The following is a 24,725-nucleotide window of genomic DNA, read 5'->3' as shown; positions in this document are numbered from 1 at the left end:
GCAACTCAAAGGGCTACAGAGGCTGTATGTGCGTCTGTTGGTACAATTGGTCTAGGTATCGTCATTGAAGCAGGTGGTCGGTATATAGGAAGAGGTATTGGAAGTGCTGTGCCAGTAATTGGCACCGACCCTGGTGGGTTGATTGGTGCTTTCGTTGGGAGTTTTGTGGGTGGCGCAATTGGTTCAGTGGTTGGTCGTGCAGTTGGGTCTTTACTCGGACCGCAGGTAGTACAATTAACGACAGACTGTATTAAAGATGACAGAGCAGTGAATTCAATCGATGAAATCCATCATGGAAAGAATATACGATGAGTTCGTGCATCATTTTCTGAAAAATCGGGACAAAGTGAATTAATAAATCAAATAAATGTGTTTACACTAGTGCAATCGTCTGCTAAACTTTGCAATTTATGTTGAAATTTAATGAAGAGGACAAACAAAATATATGGAACATGGATGACTATGGATTATTTTAGGTGAAGTAAGATTTTGAAATGCAAGTATATCTGCCTATTTCCTCTTTTTTGTTGTTTTTGTCTTTTTTTATCGTATTAATGTTTGTGAAAAAAATTGCTCGAAGCGCATGCGTGTGACGTCATGATGAGAGTCTCGTTCTTAAAGTAATCAAAATTGTCGGTATTAGGTCCCTATCGATAGTAGGTCATCGTTCGATACCACAAAAAAATTAATTCATTGTGCATGATTATTCCAACCTTACCAAAAAATTTAAAATCTGGAAGCATGCAAACCGAAATGTACTATTTGAACATACAGTCAATCAACCAGTTTAGAATCACGAGGCAAAAAACGATAATTCTTTTGACCACAATAATTTCATTCGGGATTTAGTGTCAATGTGAGAAGATGTAAACATAAAGGGTAAAATTTGTATGATAACAGGTTAGGCCAGACGGCATATGCAGTTTTTTTGACAAAAATAGCCAATTAAGGTTCACCCTTCAGAAAATTATTAAAAATCATTCAACTTACAGAATTAGTATTTTAAAACATTGTCATGGCGTTTGTTTTCAATCACCAAAAAGTATATTTGAAAACAATAAAGCCTTCTATATCCATATGCACATTTCAAAACATAACTCATTCAATCAGTTCCGGTTAACTTGTTGCTGCATTTATCCCCCTGTAAGCGTAATACAAAAGTTTTCTTTTGCAGCAAAGGCAAAACTTAATGCAAAATCAATACGGTAACTATTTTTAAAATAAAAATGTTAAATGGCGTACTTATGACTACCGCTGTTATATTCGATTTAATATTTTATATACACCTTTCAAAATTATCCAATTAGCCGTCTATGTGTAATAAATAACCTGAGTAGTCAGGTGAGGATTGGTCAGTCGTATGGCGTTTATTAATCAACATCAGTTTAGTCACACTTTTTATCCAATGCGAGAGCTTTATCTTGCCAATTAAATACATTTTCCCGTGGTTTTCCTAATTTTTTTCCGGAGGAAAAGGGAAGCAGATGAAGCATCCGAAACTCCTACATTGTCGATCAGAACAACCCTGATAGTATATAAGCTGTTAAGATGTTATTAACAACAACGAATTTAAACTTTTGGGATTGTACTTAAAAATTTGATTTTAAACATTTTTACAAAAACATTATACAAAATGAAAACATTGTCGACAATTTTATTTGCATTGGTGTGTGTACAGTTTGGTTTTATATCAGGTTACAACATGAAAACAGGTAAGTAGAGAGATTTGCTTGTCCATGAAGAGTTAAACGACATATTGTAATAGTTAAGTAATAATTCATTTAGTTGCAAAATAATGCAAACATAAACTCATTTTCATCCGTTGATTCTTGTGCAATCGCTAGTTAGAACGTGTGATTTTTGTCTAATTCAGATTTGCTTTCTATCACAAGTGGTAACGTATACGCTTCGATAAAATATGGGACATGATACATATTTTGTTTAGCGCATGCGCACGTAATCATTTTACAAATACGTTCACTATATTATATAATTGTTCATTCTCTTTCAGGAGGACTTGGTATGTTTAAACCGATATACCAAGCTCTCAACAACAACCTTCGCTACCCAATGCCGGCGTTCCTGCAGTCCAACTCCCCATATTCATATAACGCACACTCCGCTCTCGGATATGGCGCTATCAAACCATTTGGGATTCAGGTAAGTTGACCCTTGTACACTTATATTTATTTTTCGTCATTTTTATTATGATATCTGCGCGCACGCACATATTCTAGAATCGTTGGTAGAGTCTATATGCATATAAAGGCATTGCTGTAAGCGTAAAAATGACTTGTTAAACAAAACATTATTAAACAATAAAAAGTTTAGAATGTACGTTTAATGTAATGTACGATTGAGCGCTTTTATGGGTTCGCTTATATCTTTCTAAATAACGCACGTATACTTATAGATCATGATAATTGAACCAGGTTATAACTTGAAGGTAACTTTAAAAAAGTAATACATATCTTGCTTAAACACACACATAACAGATAAATGGTGAATGGATAAAAAGCTAAAATAACAGTTTAATCAACGAAAGTAGAGCAAATAAAAAAAAAAACATTTCTTCTTGTACAGTAGAAAATTTATTCATGAACGAAAGCATGCACACTTTTGTGAAATCTCTATTCTGTACATCGGGCACATACAATGTAGACAGTAGTTTTATTTATGTAATAAATTCGACTATTTTGCAAAGTTAAATGTATTTTTATTGTTTGAGATAAGGGCGTTTTTTATGAAATCAAATATAAATGACATGTTTAATCTCTACCTCAGAAACGACAGTCAGCTTATATTAATTATCATGTGTTTTTGTAAATAAAAAAACAACAAATTTTAAATCATAAATCGAAGAGCATCTAAACGTCAGAGAGAACATATCATTAGTTATTAAAAGTATATTAAATGTTGATGCTGTATCGAATTTGATATGACTTAAAAAAATGGTGTGACCATTAATTGGGAATCATCTATACAACATAAAGCAAATATCAGTAGTTATCAAGATCTTTTAAACTTGACATTGTCTTGACCCAAACGCCTTCGTCCTCCTTTCCAGTCGTTGTTTGGCGGCGCGTATCCAGGTTACCTGGCACCACCACCTCTCTACCAGCCGTACGATCCCCACCAGCAAGTCGTCACCAAATCAGTTATCTACTCCACGCTCTTGAACGAAATACTCCGAAGACTCACCTAAAATGAACATTTTAAATTATAATAACACGTACATGTATGTGAAATATATATGAGTTTATGTGAGGAGTACTTAATTAAATTTAAAGTGCATGTTCTTTGCTTTTTATATACCTAAATAATTCTTTCTGTAAATAACAAGTAACTATTTGTTTACCTAAATATTTGTTGGTTAGTGAATAAGTAATACCGCTTTATTTCCTAATAGTCGAGAGATAAATGCAGTTGCTGCGACGCTAAGAGTAACGCTTTTGTGAATTCAATTATCAATATATTAGGCCACGTATTAGTGTCGTTAATGGATTTCAAGTTTCTAAAGTTGAATACATGTCAATCGTGGATTTCTGTAGTATAGTTTATTGATGCAAATAAGGTGTCAAAAATACTAATAGTATCGCTCGTGTTGAAGTTATACTGATTTATACCAAATTACAACTAGCCTAGTTTGTGTTTGTGTCATAAAGGAACGATCAATAACAGTAATGTGAATGTTAAAATTCGATGCATATACATATATAAAATATAACATATGCGCACGTCTTGTTTTCATCATCGGTCTATTTGGTTTTCTGTTATACTCTGTATGATAATTTATGCAAGAAAAGAAATTTTCATAGACATCCGCATTTAATAACGAACATATACTTGTATTTATTTAATGATAAATAAAGTATACAATATAAACATGATATGCACCACCGATTAAATAGATAAAATATCAGACATGATATTTAGGTTTTAAACATTAACCCTTCGAGCGGATTCTGAAGTTATTAGTAATGCGGCTTCCAAACGATACGCCGGTTTATAGTGAAGAGCACTTAAACTCACTTGGCAATTTTGATTTACTAAAATATAATTTCATACGCAAGTTATTACATTTGATATTGATATCACAAATAGTGTTTAGCCCAACGAAAATCGCGGACCAAGCACAACGTTGTACAGTCTAACCGGGAAAAAATAAGTTTAAGTGTGATACCGAGCAAGATGGAAGCATTGAAGAAGGCCTTGGTTCAACATCCAGTGGTTTTTGAATCTGAACTGAGTCAGATGCAACAAAGAATAGAAAAGGTAGTCGCGTTAAAGGCCCTCGGATCGTTATGTCGGCAGCGAGCCGATTACAGACGTCCGGCCCAGAATGTCGTGTGTTATTATTTAAATATGTCCTCGCTTCATCATGGAGATTACGATGAGTATAATTTAAACAATACTTGTTCATTAGAATTCTCATGTAATAATTATGTTGATGCAATTCCGTTTTTTAATTATTCTTATATACTCATTATAGTGATGCAATTCCATTTCTTTGATAAGTATCATGTACTTATTATAATGATGCAATTCCATATATTTAATTTAAATTGGCAAGTTGCTTAGGAAAGAAACGAAGTATATAAAAGAAAAGTTAATTCTATCATTTAACTTCGTTTCTTCACTTCAAATGTTGCACAAGATAATTCACATCAAGAATTCAACAGTACATATTAAAATATCATGTTTTTCTTGTCAATATAATGAAAATTTTATTGGTCATGGGATAGGTCGAAGGTGTTTAACCTCTGTCTTTAATATGTCTATCCTTTTAAACAATAATGGCGGCTGCTCGCGAAAAATCTCATTGTTTAGTTCGATTACAGTCTGTTCACTGTTCAGTTCCATTCGCTCTGTTCAGTTCCGTTGCAGTCTGTTCAGTTTCGTTGCAGTTTGTTAAGTTCCGTTGCAGACTGTTCAGTTCTATTGCAATTTATTCAGTTCCGTTGGTTCTGAGTTAGCGGTACATTGTGAGAATAATTTAAGAAATATTATTTTCCCATTATCGTATGTTGTTTTAATACTCGCGCACTATATTCTTAGCGTATGTGGTTTAGCAATTAACTTTAATTAAAGTCCGATTCTAACATGATCTTTTTTTTAACTTTAAAAATAATGAAAATGAAATGTATTTTTAATCTAGGGGAATATGAATCAATTCTTATTAATACGTCATCTTACCAAAACAAAGCGTGTGTTATACCTGTTAAAATTGTCGCTGAATAAATCACTTTCTTTTAAAAATGCACATAAATAAACACTGTGCCGTTTTTGTTCATTAAAATAAATTGCATAGACCCAGCGGTGCGTTGAAACGAGAAAACATACTGTAATATTATCAAATTCAATTCCCGACATTTAAAAATTTAAAATTGTAGTCATTGATAAAAAACTGGTCCATACTTAACCAAACAAACAAATAATTCTGATAGAAAGTGTTGTTAACGAACGAATTCAAAAGAAACAAAATGCAATAATCAATACAACACATAGTGTATGCCGTCGGACCGGAAAAGGTTTGCAAAAGGTAATTGTTCTATGTGCATTCATTTTGCGTTATCATTTTATTAGCTAGATAGGTCATATGTAATTGAACACAAGTGCTAATCACAAAGAGATGAGCTTTTAGCGCTTTAGTCAAAATAAAAGATCAGGTCTGTTTTGAAATTGAATTACTTCCTCAAATCGAAATGTTCGCAGTTTGAAAAGTATACAATTTGCTTAATAATTGTCGCGTATTTAAAAAAAATGTATACGGTAAATCCAAAAAGCGAAATAATATCCCTGACAAAGAATAATATTATAAGCATCCGTTAATTAATGGATAATCCTCAATCAAAATCAGTAAATAAAAAGCTGTTGAAACGCTTTTCATAGATAAGAACGCGAACTTCTAGCAAAGCATTTATATTTTTCCCTTTACTATGTGGTTGCTAGTGTTTTTATTTCAGGCTATTACAACGAGTATATATTTGTTAGTAAATACTTTTTAGGAAATATTTCAAAAATACATAAAAATTTCAGTCCAATAAACATGAATAGTATTGCTTTAGGCCACGAAATTTATAATTTTCGCTTGTGAGAAGAGCTTTTATTGAAACCTGTGCGTGCATGTTTTGACATTCTAATTCCGGGTACACTTAGCCTCAGGCGCTGAAGGACCACATAAACCTCGAAATAAACACAAGCATTGACCATCTAGTTGTTGTGCGCTTTTCATCGTCAATTTATAAACAGCATGTGGTGAAGTTGGCAAACGAACAAATAAGTAAATTTATGTATGTATTGCTTAAACTAAGCATTTATATTAAATTAAAAAAAAACTCGCAAATACTGATTTTAATTTACAATAGCACAGAATCAATATCGACAAAAGAGGCCTATTTAAGGGGATAAATTTAGAAGTAACAAACCGAGTTGCTTTTAAAACTATTCAGGAAAAACAAATGCTTTTAGTTTAACAGTTAAAAGTTTTCGACTTTTAATAAACGTTTAAAAGAAAAAAAAGATCAATGTCAATTTTATTTAAAATGAAAATCTTTATATACTTCTGTTGACATTTTATTGTTCTTAAAACTATCGCATTGTAAACTAAATAATAGTAAATATGGTGCAAATAATAGTACACACAATTAGCATTTATAAGCTTGTAAGACATGTTCATGTTGGAACTGATAATTTTAAGGTCAATTTAAACAAAATAATGAATCGGTTTCTTCAGTTCAGTTTCATTTCGACTCATTACAACTTGAAACGTTTAGATACATACCCGACCCTGACATGTTTAAAGAAATGTTCGTAATGCATTTTACTAAAATATCATGGTTGTTGAACCTGAACACCAATGTTGTTTATTTTTTATGTGGAAAATTGAGCTTTATAAATAAAGTAATCACCCAATAGACGAATTCAAACGCGCATATTGGCGAAGCTTTTGTTTTTGAAGAAATATACTTTGATTTTCACATCGCAAAAAAAAAACAAAATAATATTACAGCTTAATTGATCTATCTTTATAATCGTATTAATCAGCGTTTGAATTTGTAAATGTGTACAAAAGGTTGGATTTTTTTACAAAAAAATAAGCCAACACAAAATTTTGGAATGTCTAAGTATAGGTTTCCTTGGTAAGCTATTGTGATACCATTGCGTATAATATCCTTGTCAGTCAGCTGCTTTTCTAAAATATTGCTCGTGGCATCTTTGGTAGCGATTATTTATTATATTTTTCAAATTACAAGACTATGACTAACTTTTCTATTATTTTTCTCAGGTGAAAACGCATTCAAGAAAGAGCTATTTACAATCAAATCAGTATTTAATAAAGCAGGTATGTACTTTCACATTGTATAAATGCCATTTAAGTCTCTTGGCGTTTGTCATTTGTATTGCATTTCTTTTTGTATTTTTTTGCTTCGGATATTTGTAAATCGCACTTTTATTTGCTTCATGTTTAGTAATGTTGATACCTATTTAGCTGTTTGTGTGCAAAAGTGCACGTTAGTTGGTTGCATAAACAAGCAGAACAAGACGTATGCATATTATTGTCATTTAATGTTTTCTCATTATGAATGTATGTATTTCTTTCAGATAAATAAAAAATGCATATAACCAGAAAGTCTGCAATTGTTGACCAGCACACAATGCCAGGCTCCAAGCAAAGAATTTTGACGCTCTCAATTTAAATGAATCATTACGACATAATAAGAAAACAGTTTCTCTGTGTTGCTGTTAAAAGCGATTTCTTTCACTACTTTCTAACCCACCCATAATGCAACGCCAGTGTATGAATGAAAAATTCAATCCTTTTAAGGAGGAAACAGATGCGTTATTCGAGGCGACATATGAAACCAGCGGAGTTTTTCAAGTCAATCCCAGAGTCACAAAACTTGGCGACTAAAAATTTAGAATACTTAAACCAGGCGATCATATAGCATGTCATCGATGGTATATTATATATCATCATGCCATTGTTGTGGAAGTTGACATTTTGGGGAAGCGCCTCCTAGTCATTCATTATTCAACCGTGGACTGTCAAAAGATCAAGGATCTAAAATGTCAGATTATAGAAGAGTGGCTTGAGCGTGACCAGCTACTGGGAAATTGGTATCGAATTAATTATCCAAGACAAGTTACAGTTAAAAATAACACAGAAAAAGTGCTAGGAAGGGCTCGTTCAAGACTAGGTGAAACAGACTTTAAGATCCTGAAGAATAATTGTGAATCCTTTGCTTCATTTTGTAAGACTGGAGACAGTCACTGTCTTCAGGCTAAATGGCTAAAAGGCAAGATAAAGGAAGTTAGTTTCGTCAACGTGAAGCGAGTTTTAAATGACATCCCAAAGCTAGGTGGTGCATTAGCGAAACATATAAAAGGTGGTGCATTAGCGCAAAAGGTAACAAGTGATATAGCTGAAAGTGCTATTGAGAAAATCACTCCTAAAATTGCAATTGCGGAGGGGTTGGACAAAGTCGGCAATGCTTCTAATTATGTTCGGGCAGGATTAGTTGTTGCAGCGGAAGCAGGTTTTATGGCATGGGATATCAGCACGATGTATTCTAAAAGGACATCACGAAAAATATTTTCTGAAATGGCAACTCAAAGGGCTACAGAGGCTGTATGTGCGTCTGTTGGTACAATTGGTCTAGGTATCGTCATTGAAGCAGGTGGTCGGTATATAGGAAGAGGTATTGGAAGTGCTGTGCCAGTAATTGGCACCGACCCTGGTGGGTTGATTGGTGCTTTCGTTGGGAGTTTTGTGGGTGGCGCAATTGGTTCAGTGGTTGGTCGTGCAGTTGGGTCTTTACTCGGACCGCAGGTAGTACAATTAACGACAGACTGTATTAAAGATGACAGAGCAGTGAATTCAATCGATGAAATCCATCATGGAAAGAATATACGATGAGTTCGTGCATCATTTTCTGAAAAATCGGGACAAAGTGAATTAATAAATCAAATAAATGTGTTTACACTAGTGCAATCGTCTGCTAAACTTTGCAATTTATGTTGAAATTTAATGAAGAGGACAAACAAAATATATGGAACATGGATGACTATGGATTATTTTAGGTGAAGTAAGATTTTGAAATGCAAGTATATCTGCCTATTTCCTCTTTTTTGTTGTTTTTGTCTTTTTTAATCGTATTAATGTTCGTGAAAAAAATTGCTCGAAGCGCATGCGTGTGACGTCATGATGAGAGTCTCGTTCTTAAAGTAATCAAAATTGTCGGTATTAGGTCCCTATCGATAGTAGGTCATCGTTCGATACCACAAAAAAATTAATTCATTGTGCATGATTATTCCAACCTTACCAAAAAATTTAAAATCTGGAAGCATGCAAACCGAAATGTACTATTTGAACAAACAGTCAATCAACCAGTTTAGAATCACGAGGCAAAAAACGATAATTCTTTTGACCACAATAATTTCATTCGGGATTTAGTGTCAATGTGAGAAGATGTAAACATAAAGGGTAAAATTTGTATGATAACAGGTTAGGCCAGACGGCATATGCAGTTTTTTTGACAAAAATAGCCAATTAAGGTTCACCCTTCAGAAAATTATTAAAAATCATTCAACTTACAAAATTAGTATTTTAAAACATTGTCATGGCGTTTGTTTTCAATCACCAAAAAGTATATTTGAAAACAATAAAGCCTTCTATATCCATATGCACATTTCAAAACATAACTCATTCAATCAGTTCCGGTTAACTTGTTGCTGCATTTATCCCCCTGTAAGCGTAATACAAAAGTTTTCTTGCTAAAACTTTGTTAAGTTATTCCTTTATCTAATGTATACCTTAGACACTTATAAATCATTCTGTTTTTATTGGGGCATTATGTAAAATTAAATACAAATTAATCGGAACTGCTGATTATCCGGAACTGGTTGACAAACTGTGGATTTTACCTTACCAGGAAGATTGACACACAAAAATCAACACTGCGATGTTCAGTTGGTCAACATTTGGCTGTTTGTATCTAAACCATGTACACAAACGTCTTTATCAGGTCAGATATTTACAGAAATATAATTGTGTATTAACCTATGTTTTGCCTGCAGAAACAATACAGTCGATTGGTATATAGCGGATTTTAGTGAGTAACGGATAGGTTAAACGTTTTTTGCAAAATTCTTTTATTTATGTTAAGATTTATAGTTTTCTATGAATTGAATACAAAAGGCCTATCATTGTTAAGTCGAGTCATGTTTTTGTTGACATGTGTCAATGTTTACAACTGTTTCTTTTTTCGAAAGCAAAACAATGTCACGTTATGTACGCATCGTTTTTGTGACGACAGGAAAAGTGTAGACGAATTGTTTCTTGAATTTTGCAGATTGTGTTTGGTAAACATAATGTTCATTGATGTAATATTTTAGTATTATGTGTCCTTTACAAAAGTAAGAATGCTCACAAACTAAATTGATGCGAACCATGCAATAAGTCCATATAAACGGACTGCCAGAGCCTTTGATAATTTTTGCTATGGCGGCTTTGTCAGTCCATATGCACCCCTTCATATACATGGGTGCAGTTCAGCGCAGCGTATCCGTGCGCTTCACTAAACAGACCTCGTTCGAGACAAATTGAGATAAATAATGAATAAACTTCATAAACATGTTAAATTTATCTGAATGGCAACCTATGGATGTTATCCTTTGCATGCACCCTATAAAAACACGACGATGTTTCAACACACTTTTCTCGCTGACATGTTTATGTTTAAATTTGAAACAGTGTATTCTGTATTGAATACCACATTGTTATCCACTTTATAGGCTGGAGCACATAACCGTACGTGCAAAATATTGGTGTACTGCGACCTAACCAATATTGGGTCAATTTTCCAATATGGCGGATACAGCGTACAAAACAAAACCTAAGTCAATAAAATCAATTATTTCTTGCTATGCTATATGGTACCATTTGGATGAGTTTGTGGTTTAGATAGGTAAACTTTAATAAGTTCTTGCAGTGTGGCTGTGATATTAATTCGTGAGAACATCATTTTTAATGATAAATAATCAAATTATAACGAAAAATTGATTTCTCTGAAAACATATTTTTCACTATCAAATCTATATATAAAACACGGTACATGTATTCAACTCAAAATGACCCGAATATAGGGTGCATCGCTTTGAACAACCATTACTTCATCAATTGTGTAGCGATTTCCATGAACTTGGTCTTATTAAACGCAGAAATGAATATTCTTTCTGGAATCGTACATATATTGCAATTATTTTTTACAAATGCTGTGTCAAATTTCAAGAAATAACACGATACACATGTAATCTGATAATTATAAAGACCTAAGCGATCCGGTAATGGCTGAATCAGTGTGTACTATGAAATTCGCGCTGTAAACAAATAATATGTTTTCGGAAATTTAAAACCGCTGGCATTTTTCAATAGGAAAGACACGTGTCTATCTAGGTTTAATGGTTTAATTACTGAATGCATGGTGTTTACGTTGAAATGAGACTTGAAGTCCTAAGCTATCCGTTATACACCAATCGACTGTATGACATTTTGAAGTCATGAGCTGCAATTTAGTGACTGTAGCCATGAACAATTTAAGACACTTTGGTCCATGTAAGTTAATTACAATTCTGCTGTGAACAAATAACAGCGTTTGAGGTTTATGCGATTATTGAAAAATTATGCCATGATAAATATAAGACAGTTTTTTCCATGTGAGCCAATGAAAAGTGTTCGCTTTGTGTATAAAAAACAGTAATGGCCGTGTCCGAAAATAATCCGTTAACAATTGCTTTAATAAAATTGATTTGCACAGTTGAAGTGCTTGAACACTATTGGAGTATGATAGTTCGTTTAATGCTTAACATTATGAGTCCAAAATAAAAGCTATGCATTACTTCCTACCTTATTTGTGTTTATGTAAGTAAGGCATATATGTATTATGGGTGTATAGTCCGTATACGGGAGTATTGTGTCGCTCTTTTAGATTATTTTGTAATACGCACGTTTGTTTCATTTTAAAAATGTTTCTGAAGATCTTGTATTCTTGTAAAAACAATCATTATTCGGCGTAAGCTGTATTAAGCCAGCTTTTCACCCTGACTTGACCTTTGTAAGTGTCCAATAATATTCAAATAAAATTTCCCGCGGCTAGGTACGAATGAATACACTTCATTTATTCCATTGGCTGATTTGAGTATAACACCAGAACATTGGAAACATATCCGCGTCTTTGTAACACTGTCTTACTGCATGAAACAATTTTATCTCTAATGAAAAGGCTCAATAGATAGAACGGTTTTACAATCAATTTTCGACATAAATACAGTTTGTGCGTTCACCTTTTATTTTCAGAGAATTACCAGCGCAAAAGCGTTTATACTAAAGGCTATATTCTCATATTGTGTACTTACTTGCATTGCATTTCAACCCGCGAGGTTTCGGGTCAATTCGCGGCCAGTGTGTGAAAGTCAGAGTTTATATCACCGGAGTTCGCAGAAGGGGTTGCGATCTTTTCATTGAAGGAAAAAATGGAATCTATGCTATTTTTGTCTGATGGAGTAAATAGTTTGTTTAGTCGCTTTGTCAATATATCAATATTTTAGGCACAGCTGTTGCCTTGGTCGTGTACAGTTGGCGTAAACAATCCGTCGTTTCAGCAGCAGAATTGTTACCTACTGTAACTATAATGCATTGCATTCTAATCCGCAATGTATCAAGGTCAGTTTGCGGTCAGTTGCAGAAATCTTTATATAAACGCAGTCTCGTAAACTTTGTGCACTTGAAGTCTGTTTTGATCAGAAAGATACTAAATATAGATATTCGGCGATATTATTGTGGTATGTCAATCATCGATTTTTAATATGTTTTCAACATTTGCATTATAAGGACCAATTTTGATAAAATTAATTAGAAATATTTATCCATTTAGACCAGTTTATTAAGCAGGAGCACAATAATTCACTATACTATAATTATGCAATTAAATAAGATTCGAGTATTGCCGGCTGACCTATATGCACTCGTTTATTTTCATTTTTCTTGTGTAATTCTATTCTGTAAATATAGATATCTGAGTAATAATATCACATAAAGCAAAATAAGCCACGAAATCTGGCGCAACACCCCGTAATTGATTTGCTTGTGATGTAGCTAAGAACTGCGCAGAAAAAAAGGCATCCGCTACTTTTTATCTCATAGAGATAACTTTTGATCGTTCATAAACATCGACCACAATCAACGCCGTATATCTTTTTTTAAGATATTTCTTGTTTAATGATAGAAGGACACTTACCTCAGTTCAAGGACTTGACCCGATGACCTAGTTATTAACACATTTGAGAAAGTTTCTAACATGGTCTTGATATAGTCCAAATAATTATTCTGACTATGTCTCATCAATATTGATTCATAAATATAGAGATTGTTGTGGTAGTAAAGGAAATCAATCAAACATCATGTTGTTGTGTACATAACTAATTACAGATTTCTGGAACAATATGCAGAGAAGAATTAACCCATTTAAGCCACGTGGACTCTCCAATCTTTCTAAATTGGATCAATTAGTTTGCAAAATTAGGGATGTCTAGTATATTTATTTCTATATTTAGAATATTTCTTACAGAAATTCATTTAAGCAAACTGCGCAGACCCTGATGAGACGCCGCATCATGTTGTGTCTCACCTGGGTCTACGCTGATTGCAAAGGCCTTTTTTCTAGACGCTAGGCATAAATGGGTTAAATTGAAAATCTTATTTTTATACATGCCATTATTTCAAAATTGCAAATCAATGTTTGTTCTTTTCTATTTTATTTTGATTACTAATATACATTCTTAAAAGACCTATGTATTGTAATCATACACATTTGCTCTGTTTGTATTGTCATCACCATGCTCTTAACATAAGATTGCGTAACATTTGCTCTGTTTGTATTGTCATCACCATGCTCTTAACATAACATTGTGTATTTTTAAATATTAGCCATTTCAGTTAGATATTTATTTTAAACCAATTCATCATAAATATCTAATATGTCATTATATTTTGTAAATGCATGAGATTGTTTATGTTTTATGTCAATAGTTAAAATGGTTCCTTTTTATGACCATAACAAATGTTTAGAATACTTTGACAATGTTTTTTTACGGTCGGATATTCTAATTGAAAACAATTGGTGAGATATATTATAGCTAACTAACATGAGCCAGACATGTACTTAGATGGATCTGGCTTCTGCCATGATACGTTTTTACTAACACCCAATCACTTATATGTTCTGTATACATGCATGTTTTAGTATAGGAAACTTAAAGTCAACAAATAACTTATTTGACAAAAATATATGAGGGATTCACAGGTTTCCACTGATTGTTCACCTCATGTGTTTTACAACATTGAATAGTGTGCAGGCAAAATTATAATAATGGGACATGCACTTTCATTTTACAACTTGTTAAAAATCTTGTAATGTTATCATGTTTGTTTTGATGTGAAATAGAAATAATATTTGCTATATGTGAAGGTATGCAAAGTAATACTAATTTTGTGAATACATTCTGAACTAAGTCATCATACAAAAATTGGAGTTTCAGAAACATTTTGAACCTTTAATATGTATGCTCATTAGTTATCACAAACCATTTTTAGCTCATCTATTTTTTGAAAAAAAATTATGAGCTATTGTCATCACCTTGGCGTCGGCGTTGGCGTCCGGTTAAGTTTTGCGTTTAGGTCCACTTTTCTCAGAAAGTATCAATGCTATTGCATTCAAACTTGGTACACTTACTTACTATCATGAGGGGACTGGGCAGGCAAAGTTAGATAACTCTGGCGTGCATTTTGACAGAATTATGTGCCCTTTTTATACTTAGAAAATTGAAAATTTTGGTTAAGTTTTGCGTTTAGTTCCACTTTTCTCAGTAAGTATCAATGCTATTGCATTCAAACTTGGTACACTTACTTACTATCATGAGGGGACTGGGCAGGCAAAGTTAGATAACTCTGGCATGCATTTTGACAGAATTATGTGCCCTTTTTATACTTAGAAAATTGACAATTTTGGTTAAGTTTTGTGTTTAGGTCCATTTTATTCCTTAAGCATCAAAGCTATTGCTTTCATACTTGCAACACTTACTAACTATCATAAGGGGACGCAGGCAAAGTAATGTAACTCTGACTGGCATTTTGACAGAATTATGTGCCCTTTTTATACTTAGAAAATTGAAAATTTGATTAAGTTTTGTGTTTAGGTCCACTTTATTCCTACAGTATCAAAGCTATTGCTTTCATACTTGCAAGATTTATGAACTATCATAAGGGGACCGTGCAGGCAAAGTTATGTAACTCTGACTGGCATTTGGACGGAATTATGGGCCCTTTATACTTAGAAAATTGAAAATTTGGTTAAGATTTATGTTTTGGTCCACTTTACCCCTAAAGTATCATAGATATTGCTTTCATACTTGGAACACTCACAAACTATCATAAGGGTTCAGTCAAAGGACAAGTTGCATAACTCTGGTTGTCATTGTTACGGAATTATGGCCCTTTTTTGACTTAGTAACTTTTAATATATGGTTAAATTTTGTGTTTCGATCCACTTTACTTCTTAAGTATCAAGGCTATTGCTTTCAAACTTCAAATACTTACATGCTATCATGAGGTTACTGTACCTGGCAACTTGAATTTTACTTTGACCTTTGAATGACCTTGACTCTCAAGGTCAAATTATTAAATTTTGCTAAAATTGCCATAACTTCTTTATTTATGATTAGATTTGATTGATACTTTGATGAAACTACTCTTACCTGACATACCACAATAGACTCCACCCAAACCATCCCCCGTGCCCTCTCCCCCCTCGCCCCTCCCCCCCCCTAATTTTTTTTTTTTTTTTTTTTTTTTTTTTTTAAGATCATCTCACAAATGACCACCACACCCTCACACTATACCCCCCCCCCCCCACCCCACCCCCCCCCAATTTTTTTTTTTTTTTTTTTTTTTTTTTAAGATCATCTCACAAATTACCACCACACCCTCACACTATACCCCCCCCTTCCCATTTTTATTTTTAAAACTGTTATGTTTGAAATACCGTCCAACCATCGCACCCAACCCCCCCTCCCCCCCCCATCGCCCCCCCAACCCCTCCCCCCCCCCCCCCCCCCGATTTTTTTTTTTCTTTTTTTTTTTCGCTTTTTTGGAAGATAATGTAATAAATGTCCACAACCCCACACTATACACCCCTCTTCACTCCACTCCTCCCTCCTTTGTGATTGAAAATGAGAGTCCCTTCACCTTTAAAAAGAAAATAGATGAGCGGTCTGCACCCGCAAGGCGGTGCTCTTGTTAAAATTATTCACAGACCTAATACAAGAGGTGTACATTTTAACCAGAATAATAGACAAGTTAAACATGTACAGGTTTTTTTTTTCTTAAAATCGAAGCAGAACTTTAAAACTTGTAAAAAAAACTGTTGGCAAGTATTTGATAAGTATGTCAGTTTGTAAAGTACCTGGTGTCAGTTTTGCAGTTATTATAGATTCACAAAAGAACATATGCATTTTATAAATACAAGCTACATAACACTCCTGACTACAAAAGTATTTTAAGGTTCATGGGGGGGATAAATGTCATTAAAACTTCGCTTTGGTTTTTCTTCATTGAATTTGGTACAATATGGTCAAACTATATATCATTTTAAAGCTAAAGACGGATAGAATAACATAAACACATGTTTGACATTCAATATTTGTGTGCTTTATTCATATTTTGGTTTAAAACCAATACATTTTTACACTTATTTACAAAATCTCAATCTAAAGTTAGGAAGGATATGCACTACCTTAAGTTGAATAAATACAAAGCTATATACATATACAAGGTCAAGTTAGCAACATTTCACAGAAAATAATTGTCATAAAACAGTTTTTTATGGATAATCTTCAATGGAAATCAGAAAAATAATGAAACGTTTGTAGAGCTTTTCATTGATTATTTGGCAAAAGCTTGTATTACCAACACTGCATTTGAACTTGCCTGTATTATCCTTCAATAAAAAAAATTTGGTAGAGTGTTTGCTTTTTCTTCGAGACGTCCAAGAATTTAACTCCAGGGATGGAATGTTTTTAAAATATATTTTTTCGTATTACTATAATAATTTAAACCATTCAAGTTATACAGTTTTGTTAGTTAATTCATTTAATGCCATTATCAAGTTTATTATTTTTATAAAATTCAGTTTGATTTTTCTATTCAACCATTCCTAATTTCGTGTTATTGGATTGTTATTGGATGGTTGTGCAAAACTTAAATACCCAGAAAAAACTCCTTTCTAGAAGGGTAACCACAAACCAAACGTGAATGCCTGGGAGAGGGTATTAAACCGTGTTCCATAGGGCACAGACTGCCAGGTGTTGTGTTGAGCCTTTTTAAATATTAAACTGGTTTGAACCCAGAACACTTCACATTTTTCTCAGGAAATTGTCCAAACATTATGCATTAGTACGAGTGTTTGTTGCATGCTCGTGGTCTGTGATTATATCAATTTGTAAAGTGACCACATGCCATAAATACTGTACCTCATTCTAGGAGATGATTTAACTCTTGCTTGTGTGATCCTGTTTAAATTTGCTTTATTTGTAGGACATTACCAGGGTGAAAAGCAAGACGGACAAACATCAAATTAAAAACATTTTAATAGAAGTTAAATGTATCTCATTAAGAAGCAATTATGTACATGCAAACCACAGAAAGTGACAGCATTTACTGACATATAATTAATATATAAGACAAATATAATACTAATAATTACATAATACATACTTGCGTAGTTAAATAATACATCTAAAAGTGTACAAATAATGATCAAATAGATCTAAAGCCTGTGTAGACAGTATGTGGGTTCTAGCCTTTCACAAACTGTGTATTGAAATCTATATAGCTAAATGGAGTAATAGCACCGTCAGATTTTTGTCTGATATATGATACACAGATGCACATGATTTCAAACACCTATTTAATACATAGTGTTATTTTTTTTAAATAACACTTAATTTAGACCACCAAAAAAAAAACAGTTCAGAAATCAAAAGAAACGTGTATTTCAAACTGAAATACATTGTCAAAATATATGTGAACACACTTGTAGTTAGTTTGGTTCTTTTCATTAATTTTTTAAACAGGATTTTAAATACATCTCAGTTCACTGATCACCAAATAACATTATTCTTGCATAGGTCAGTGCATGATCTTATTTCTGCAAAGGTCATTCATGATTCAATGACCTTCAACAAATCATTACACCTGGATTTCAATTTCAATGACCACTAATGATGCATTACTACTATAATGTTCACTTCATACTTGTGGGTAAATCCATATTTCATGTAAATACATACAAAAATCGACCAATATCAAGCAATATACATGGCAATGGCTCACCAAACAAATTAATTGTGGTCAAATAATGGCACGCAATTTGAAAAAATATACACATAATAAAGTACACCTTGCGAATTCAAGTGAAATAAAGTTTAAATGAAGAAAAACAGCTCTCATGAATTCAGTATTGTTTCAGACATTAAAGCACTTAATTTAAATACTATCTGAACATTACAAATTACCACTAAAAATTCAAATAAGCATATAGCCATTTGCAATTGGTACATTGCAGTTTAGAATTAACAGTCGAAACATATGTAGAATAAGGTTCTTTGCAACACACATAACAAGTGAAGAACATCCAGAAAACGAATCATGAAAAGCTCTCTACATTTACCATGGACAGTTTCTACCATCACAGTTAAAATTGTGTAGCCTGCAGTTTTATTAACTTTTTACGACTAGCAGTAAGTGCATTTCCTTATAGCACGCACATTTCTAAGTTGTGTTTGCTTTAAAGTTCTAAAACACACCATCTGCATTAAAAAAAATAATTCTATCTTTATAATTGTATTTTTCTCAATTTTGGTACAGAGCATTTCATGAAAAATATTGTCTGCTGCACTTGTATTTTTACTTATACTTAAAAAAATATGTTTAAATCTTTCATCTAATAGTTTTAAAAAGACATGAGATAAGGTAACTAATCAACAATCTATGAAACACAATTCCATTAAGTGTTTTCACAACAAAACAATAACAACCATTTTAGCATAAGAAAACTGTGTACAAAAATCACTAACACAAAACAATATTCATACACAAACTTAAAACACAACTATATTGCACCTTTAAGTTACTTTGGTTTTACACTTAACAAGTCTTTTAAATTTACAACAAAACAAAAAGCAGTTTACAGCTGCTGTATTTACCCTTACACCTAGTAAGTCTACCGAAGATGTGATCACAGCTTTTGATTGATTCATTCATCCTCCAAAAATATACCACCAAAAGACTGTATCCCATCTCAGACAACATAAATTGTGTGTACCCAATGAAACTATGACATTACACTTACATTTTTATGAGATTACCTTGTGTTATGACTGATTAAAAGAAAATTATCAGATCAATGCCAAACAATTACCATAAAAGTCCCATGTATGTTTATTGTGACTAATATTTGCACTATAGTTTCATTATTTTGGCAATTACTTTTAACGGGAATTAATGAAACATTACAGTTTTTACACTGACTCTGCAGCGCAATTCATAAAACTATTGACAAGTAAAGGGCTGGCAATTGTCATAAAGTGATGTATTTTTATTTATTAGTAGTGTTTTATGATCAATGATTCATCAAATACATGAAGGAAAATGTCTGAAATCAAACTACATATTGGGTACCAAAGAAATTTCAGTACCAAATATAATCTATGTAATAGTATATATAATCTATATTCAAATGAATTTGCTAGAAAAGCAGAACATGCAAAATATTGTTTGTACTTATAAAATACCAAACACATTTTTAAATGCAAAACGCAGCAACAATAAAAAAAAAGCAGATCATTAAAAAACACTTTTAAGTAAATTTAATTCCAAATTAGTTTGATAAAACTAATTCCATACCAAATATTAACAAGAGCACCGCCTTGCGGGTGCAGACCGCTCATCTATTTTCTTTTTAAAGGTGAAGGGACTCTCATTTTCAATCACAAAGGAGGGAGGAGTGGAGTGAAGAGGGGTGTATAGTGTGGGGTTGTGGACATTTATTACATTATCTTCCAAAAAAGCGAAAAAAAAAAAAAAAAAAAAAAAAATCGGGGGGGGGGGGGGGGGGGGGGGTTGGGGGGGGCGATGGGAGGGGGGGGGTTTGGGTGCGATGGTTGGACGGTATTTCAAACATAACAGTTTTAAAAAAAAAAATGGGAGGGGGGGGGGGTATAGTGTGAGGGTGTGGTGGTAATTTGTGAGATGACCTTAAAAAAAAAAAAAAAAAAAAAAAAAAAATTGGGGGGGGGGGTGGGGTGGGGGGGGGGTGGGGGGTATAGTGTGAGGGTGTGGTGGTCATTTGTGAGATGATCTTAAAAAAAAAAAAAAAAAAAAAAAAAAAAAAAAATTAGGGGGGGGGGAGGGGGGGGAGGGGAGGGGGGGGGAGGGGGGAGGGCACGGGGATGGTTTGGGTGGAGTCTATTGTGGTATGTCAGGTAAGAGTAGTTTCATCAAAGTATCAATCAAATCTAATCATAAATAAAGAAGTTATGGCAATTTTAGCAAAATTTAATAATTTGACCTTGAGAGTCAAGGTCATTCAAAGGTCAAAGTAAAATTCAAGTTGCCAGGTACAGTAACCTCATGATAGCATGTAAGAATTTGAAGTTTGAAAGCAATAGCCTTGATACTTAAGAAGTAAAGTGGATCGAAACACAAAATTTAACCATATATTAAAAGTTACTAAGTCAAAAAAGGGCCATAATTCCGTAACAATGACAACCAGAGTTATAAAACTTGTCCTTTTACTGTACCCTTATGATAGTTTGTGAGTGTTCCAAGTATGAAAGCAATATCTATGATACTTTAGGGGTAAAGTGGACCAAAACATAAATCTTAACCAAATTTTCAATTTTCTAAGTATAAAGGGCCCATAATTCCGTCCAAATGCCAGTCAGAGTTACATAACTTTGCCTGCACGGTCCCCTTATGATAGTTCATAAATCTTGCAAGTATGAAAGCAATAGCTTTGATACTGTAGGAATAAAGTGGACCTAAACACAAAACTTAATCAAATTTTCAATTTTCTAAGTATAAAAAGGGCACATAATTCTGTCAAAATGCCAGTCAGAGTTACATTACTTTGCCTGCACAGTCCCCTTATGATAGTTAGTAAGTGTTGCAAGTATGAAAGCAATAGCTTTGATGCTTAAGGAATAAAATGGACCTAAACACAAAACTTAACCAAAATTGTCAATTTTCTAAGTATAAAAAGGGCACATAATTCTGTCAAAATGCATGCCAGAGTTATCTAACTTTGCCTGCCCAGTCCCCTCATGATAGTAAGTAAGTGTACCAAGTTTGAATGCAATAGCATTGATACTTACTGAGAAAAGTGGACCTAAACGCAAAACTTAACCGGACGCCGACGCCAACGCCAACGCCGACGCCGACGCCGACGCCGACGCCAAGGTGATGACAATAGCTCATAATTTTTTTTCAAAAAATAGATGAGCTAAAAATTAATCACATCAATCATATGAAAACTTATAGCATGTTCATTTAAATAAAATATGTTTAATGTTAAACTTTAATGATACTGATTCACGATACTGCTGACAGACACAAAATAAATTAAGCCAAGAACAAGTTAATATTTTTTTAAGAAAATAACATCTGAACATTATGCAGTATTTTTCTTTCAGGATAAATGCCATCTATATACTGGTAGTTATTACCAGTACCAACATAAAACGTTCGGTGAAGTTAAAATGATTATGCACCAATTTGTACACATATGTTAAACAAAAATATCTAAAAACCGTATACATTAAAAAAAGTAGCAAACAATAAATAACTTAACTCCTTCCAATGTAAAACAGAAAATGCAGTAAATGTAAACACAATTTTTCTTCACAAATCTCAGATCTCCGCCGTTCTGGAGTTAGGAATGTAAGCATTCTGAGAGAGATAGTTGTTAAAGCGGTTGCACTCCGTGTAAGCCGGAGGTGAAGGAGCAGAGATTGTGGCACTGTTTGTAGAATTCGCTATTTTCAGTTTGTTCATTGAAGAGCCAGAGCTCGAGCCACTGGCAACCGATTCAGGTGGTGATATTTTTGCAGGTCCATTAAAGTGTTGTTGCAACGGTGGCTGCTGTCCCATAGCATTCTTATTGTTCTGTTGCTGTATAGAGTTTAAAGCACTATAGATTTGTTTCTGCGTAGGCATTCCTTGAAATGTCACAGTGACCGGCTGATGGCCGGGATTGCCTCCGATGTAGCCAGGATTTGTCGGCATGGTGATTAGAGGCGGTGGGGCAGGGGGCATGGGTCCCATGGGTCCATACTGGACTACAGGGTCAGAGTTGTTACTGCTGCCCGTGAGCCCCGTCATTGCCGTGGTGTTGCTGGGGCCCGTACTCCCCTGCTGACTAGGTCCGCTCTGTAGTGAGCTCGGATGAGAGCTCGAGTTTGCCGAGTGACTCTGAGAGAGGCTCCAGTGGGGTTGCTGCATCATCTGCTCGCACTTCCAGGCTCGCAGTCGGCCGTGAAGCTCGCGGAAGTTCGGTCGGCGGGTGGGCATCTCATGCCAGCATTCCACCATGAGTCCATACATGCGCGCAGGGCAGTCCTCGGGACTCGGCAGGATCTGTCGGGATCGAATCATCTCGATGACCTCTTGGTTGGAGAAGCCGTAGTATGGCTGGAGACCATAGCTGAAAGTCTCCCACAGCACTACACCAAACGCCCAGATGTCGCTCTCTGTTGTGAATTTCCCATACATGATTGCTTCCGGAGGCATCCATCGAACTGGCAACAGGGACTTGGTCTGCACTCTGTAGTAATCAGATGAGTAAATATCTCGAGACAAGCCGAAGTCGGATATCTTCACGGTGAGATTGTCCCCAACAAGAATGTTTCTAGCGGCCAGATCACGGTGCACAAAGTGGTGACTGGCAAGGTATTCCATGCCCGCTGCGATCTGGGTCGAAATGTGAAGCATGTCGCCGTAGTCTAAGATAGGTCTCACAGTACTGTCATCATCAGACACCACAGACATGTCCGAGTGTGGTGAATGCTGGATAAGGTACTCATGCAGGTCACCCATGGACATGAACTCAAACAACATACACATTGGCTCCTGTTTCATGACCACGCCGAGTAGGCACACAATGTTTGGATGTCGCATTTCCGACATCATGTCTACCTCTCGTCGGAAATCGTTCTGCACTTTAGGTGCCGCGTTTTCCTTTAACGTCTTTATAGCCACCTTTGACACTGTATTTTCGCCAAACATTCCAAGAACCTCACCCTTGTAGACTTTCCCAAAGGCCCCTTCACCAAGTTCTTGCAAAAATCTCACAGCCCCAATCGGGAATTCACGGACCCGCTGAGAGGGCCCCTTGGCATTCAGGGGACACATCTCCATGTTGGGTGCCTTCATGTTGACCGTTTTTGTTTTTGCAGTGTTGTTTTTCTTGGAGCGCTGACAGAAGCAGACGATTGCGAGAAGACCGATCAGCAGCAAGGGCACGATGATCCCCGGCACTATGATTACAACCAGGTTGCTTGAGGAAGACACACTTGCTGTAAGACACATAAAGGAAAACCATAATTACATCACTCAATAACTTCATTTGGTTTACTGTAGGATATTAGCTCTGGCAAATTAGTCAAATGACACTAAAAATATTGGTGGGCCCCTACATTTTCGTAGAAAACTCAAATGTCTTCTGAACATAAGGGGTTGAAAGAGAGTGGGTTACAATAGCCCAAATTCCTTACGATGCATTTTAAGATTCAAACAAGACAACTAATTTTAAGTCTCACAAACTAATCTATGTAAAATATAATTTTAATAAGCTAGTAACAGTTTAATAATCAGGGATCTATTGTGTTGGAATTTAGACTTCATTGGAAATGTGATACCCCAACAACACATGTTAGAACAGTGGCAATGTAGAATGCCTCCCATTCTGTGGGGGCATTACAACAACAGAAACCTTCATATACTGAACCAACACCTAAGCATAAAGTCCAAGAAATGTGATCGCATGAAAAGTGAGTGTTTCTAGACAACTGGATGCACACTGACCACACACTGGGACGTCACAGAGCTCCTTGTAGCGATAGTTGTTGTCCGTGTAGCACCAGGGTCCAGACATTGTACCGTTGGGGTTCCGACACAGATTGTGGTCACCTACCAAACAAGAAAATAAATCATTTGACTGTTTAAATAATTTATATCTATTTTTGTATTGATAATGTATTCAATACCATGGCATACACCTGAACTCTGTAATTGACTGAAGAGACTAAAGAGCATCCAATATATTATAATAATTTTGTGCATGAATTGAAAAACAAAGGTCATTTGTATCTTTTGATAGAGGAGTAATAACTCATTACTAATAATTCTTTACTGCCCAGTTGATTTTTTAAGGTCATTAAAACATTTAAGTCATTAGCATCGCATTACAATTTACCAGGGCCAATCTGTGTTCAAGAAGCACAATTTCTAGTCACTTAGTAATACTTAGTAAGATGGCAGTACATACACAAATTAGAACATTATACAAATTGATTTTAAATTATCTAGGAATAAAACATTAAGACACTATTCC

General features: G+C 34.5%; 1 protein-coding gene across 5 annotated transcripts in view; it reads right to left on the bottom strand.

Moving 5' to 3' along the window:
• Positions 1 to 21,624: 21,624 nt before the first annotated feature.
• The window catches only part of LOC127867483 (inactive tyrosine-protein kinase transmembrane receptor ROR1-like), a 255,390-nt gene continuing 252,289 nt past the window's right edge, over positions 21,625 to 24,725 (bottom strand). For all 5 annotated transcript variants that reach the window (XM_052408650.1, XM_052408651.1, XM_052408652.1 and 2 more), the window contains 2 exons: positions 24,197 to 24,301; positions 21,625 to 23,688 (listed from right to left, as the gene is read on the bottom strand). In XM_052408650.1, coding sequence (XP_052264610.1) covers positions 22,025 to 23,688; positions 24,197 to 24,301 — 1,769 coding nt within the window. In that variant the 3' untranslated portion in view covers positions 21,625 to 22,024. The remainder of the gene's footprint in view (positions 23,689 to 24,196; positions 24,302 to 24,725) is intronic.

The sequence above is a fragment of the Dreissena polymorpha genome, chromosome 2 (genome assembly GCF_020536995.1).
Source record: "Dreissena polymorpha isolate Duluth1 chromosome 2, UMN_Dpol_1.0, whole genome shotgun sequence".
Lineage (NCBI taxonomy): Eukaryota > Metazoa > Mollusca > Bivalvia > Myida > Dreissenidae > Dreissena > Dreissena polymorpha.
The sequence above is the reverse complement of the archived record's forward strand: the minus strand, read 5'-3'. Positions and strand labels throughout refer to the sequence as shown.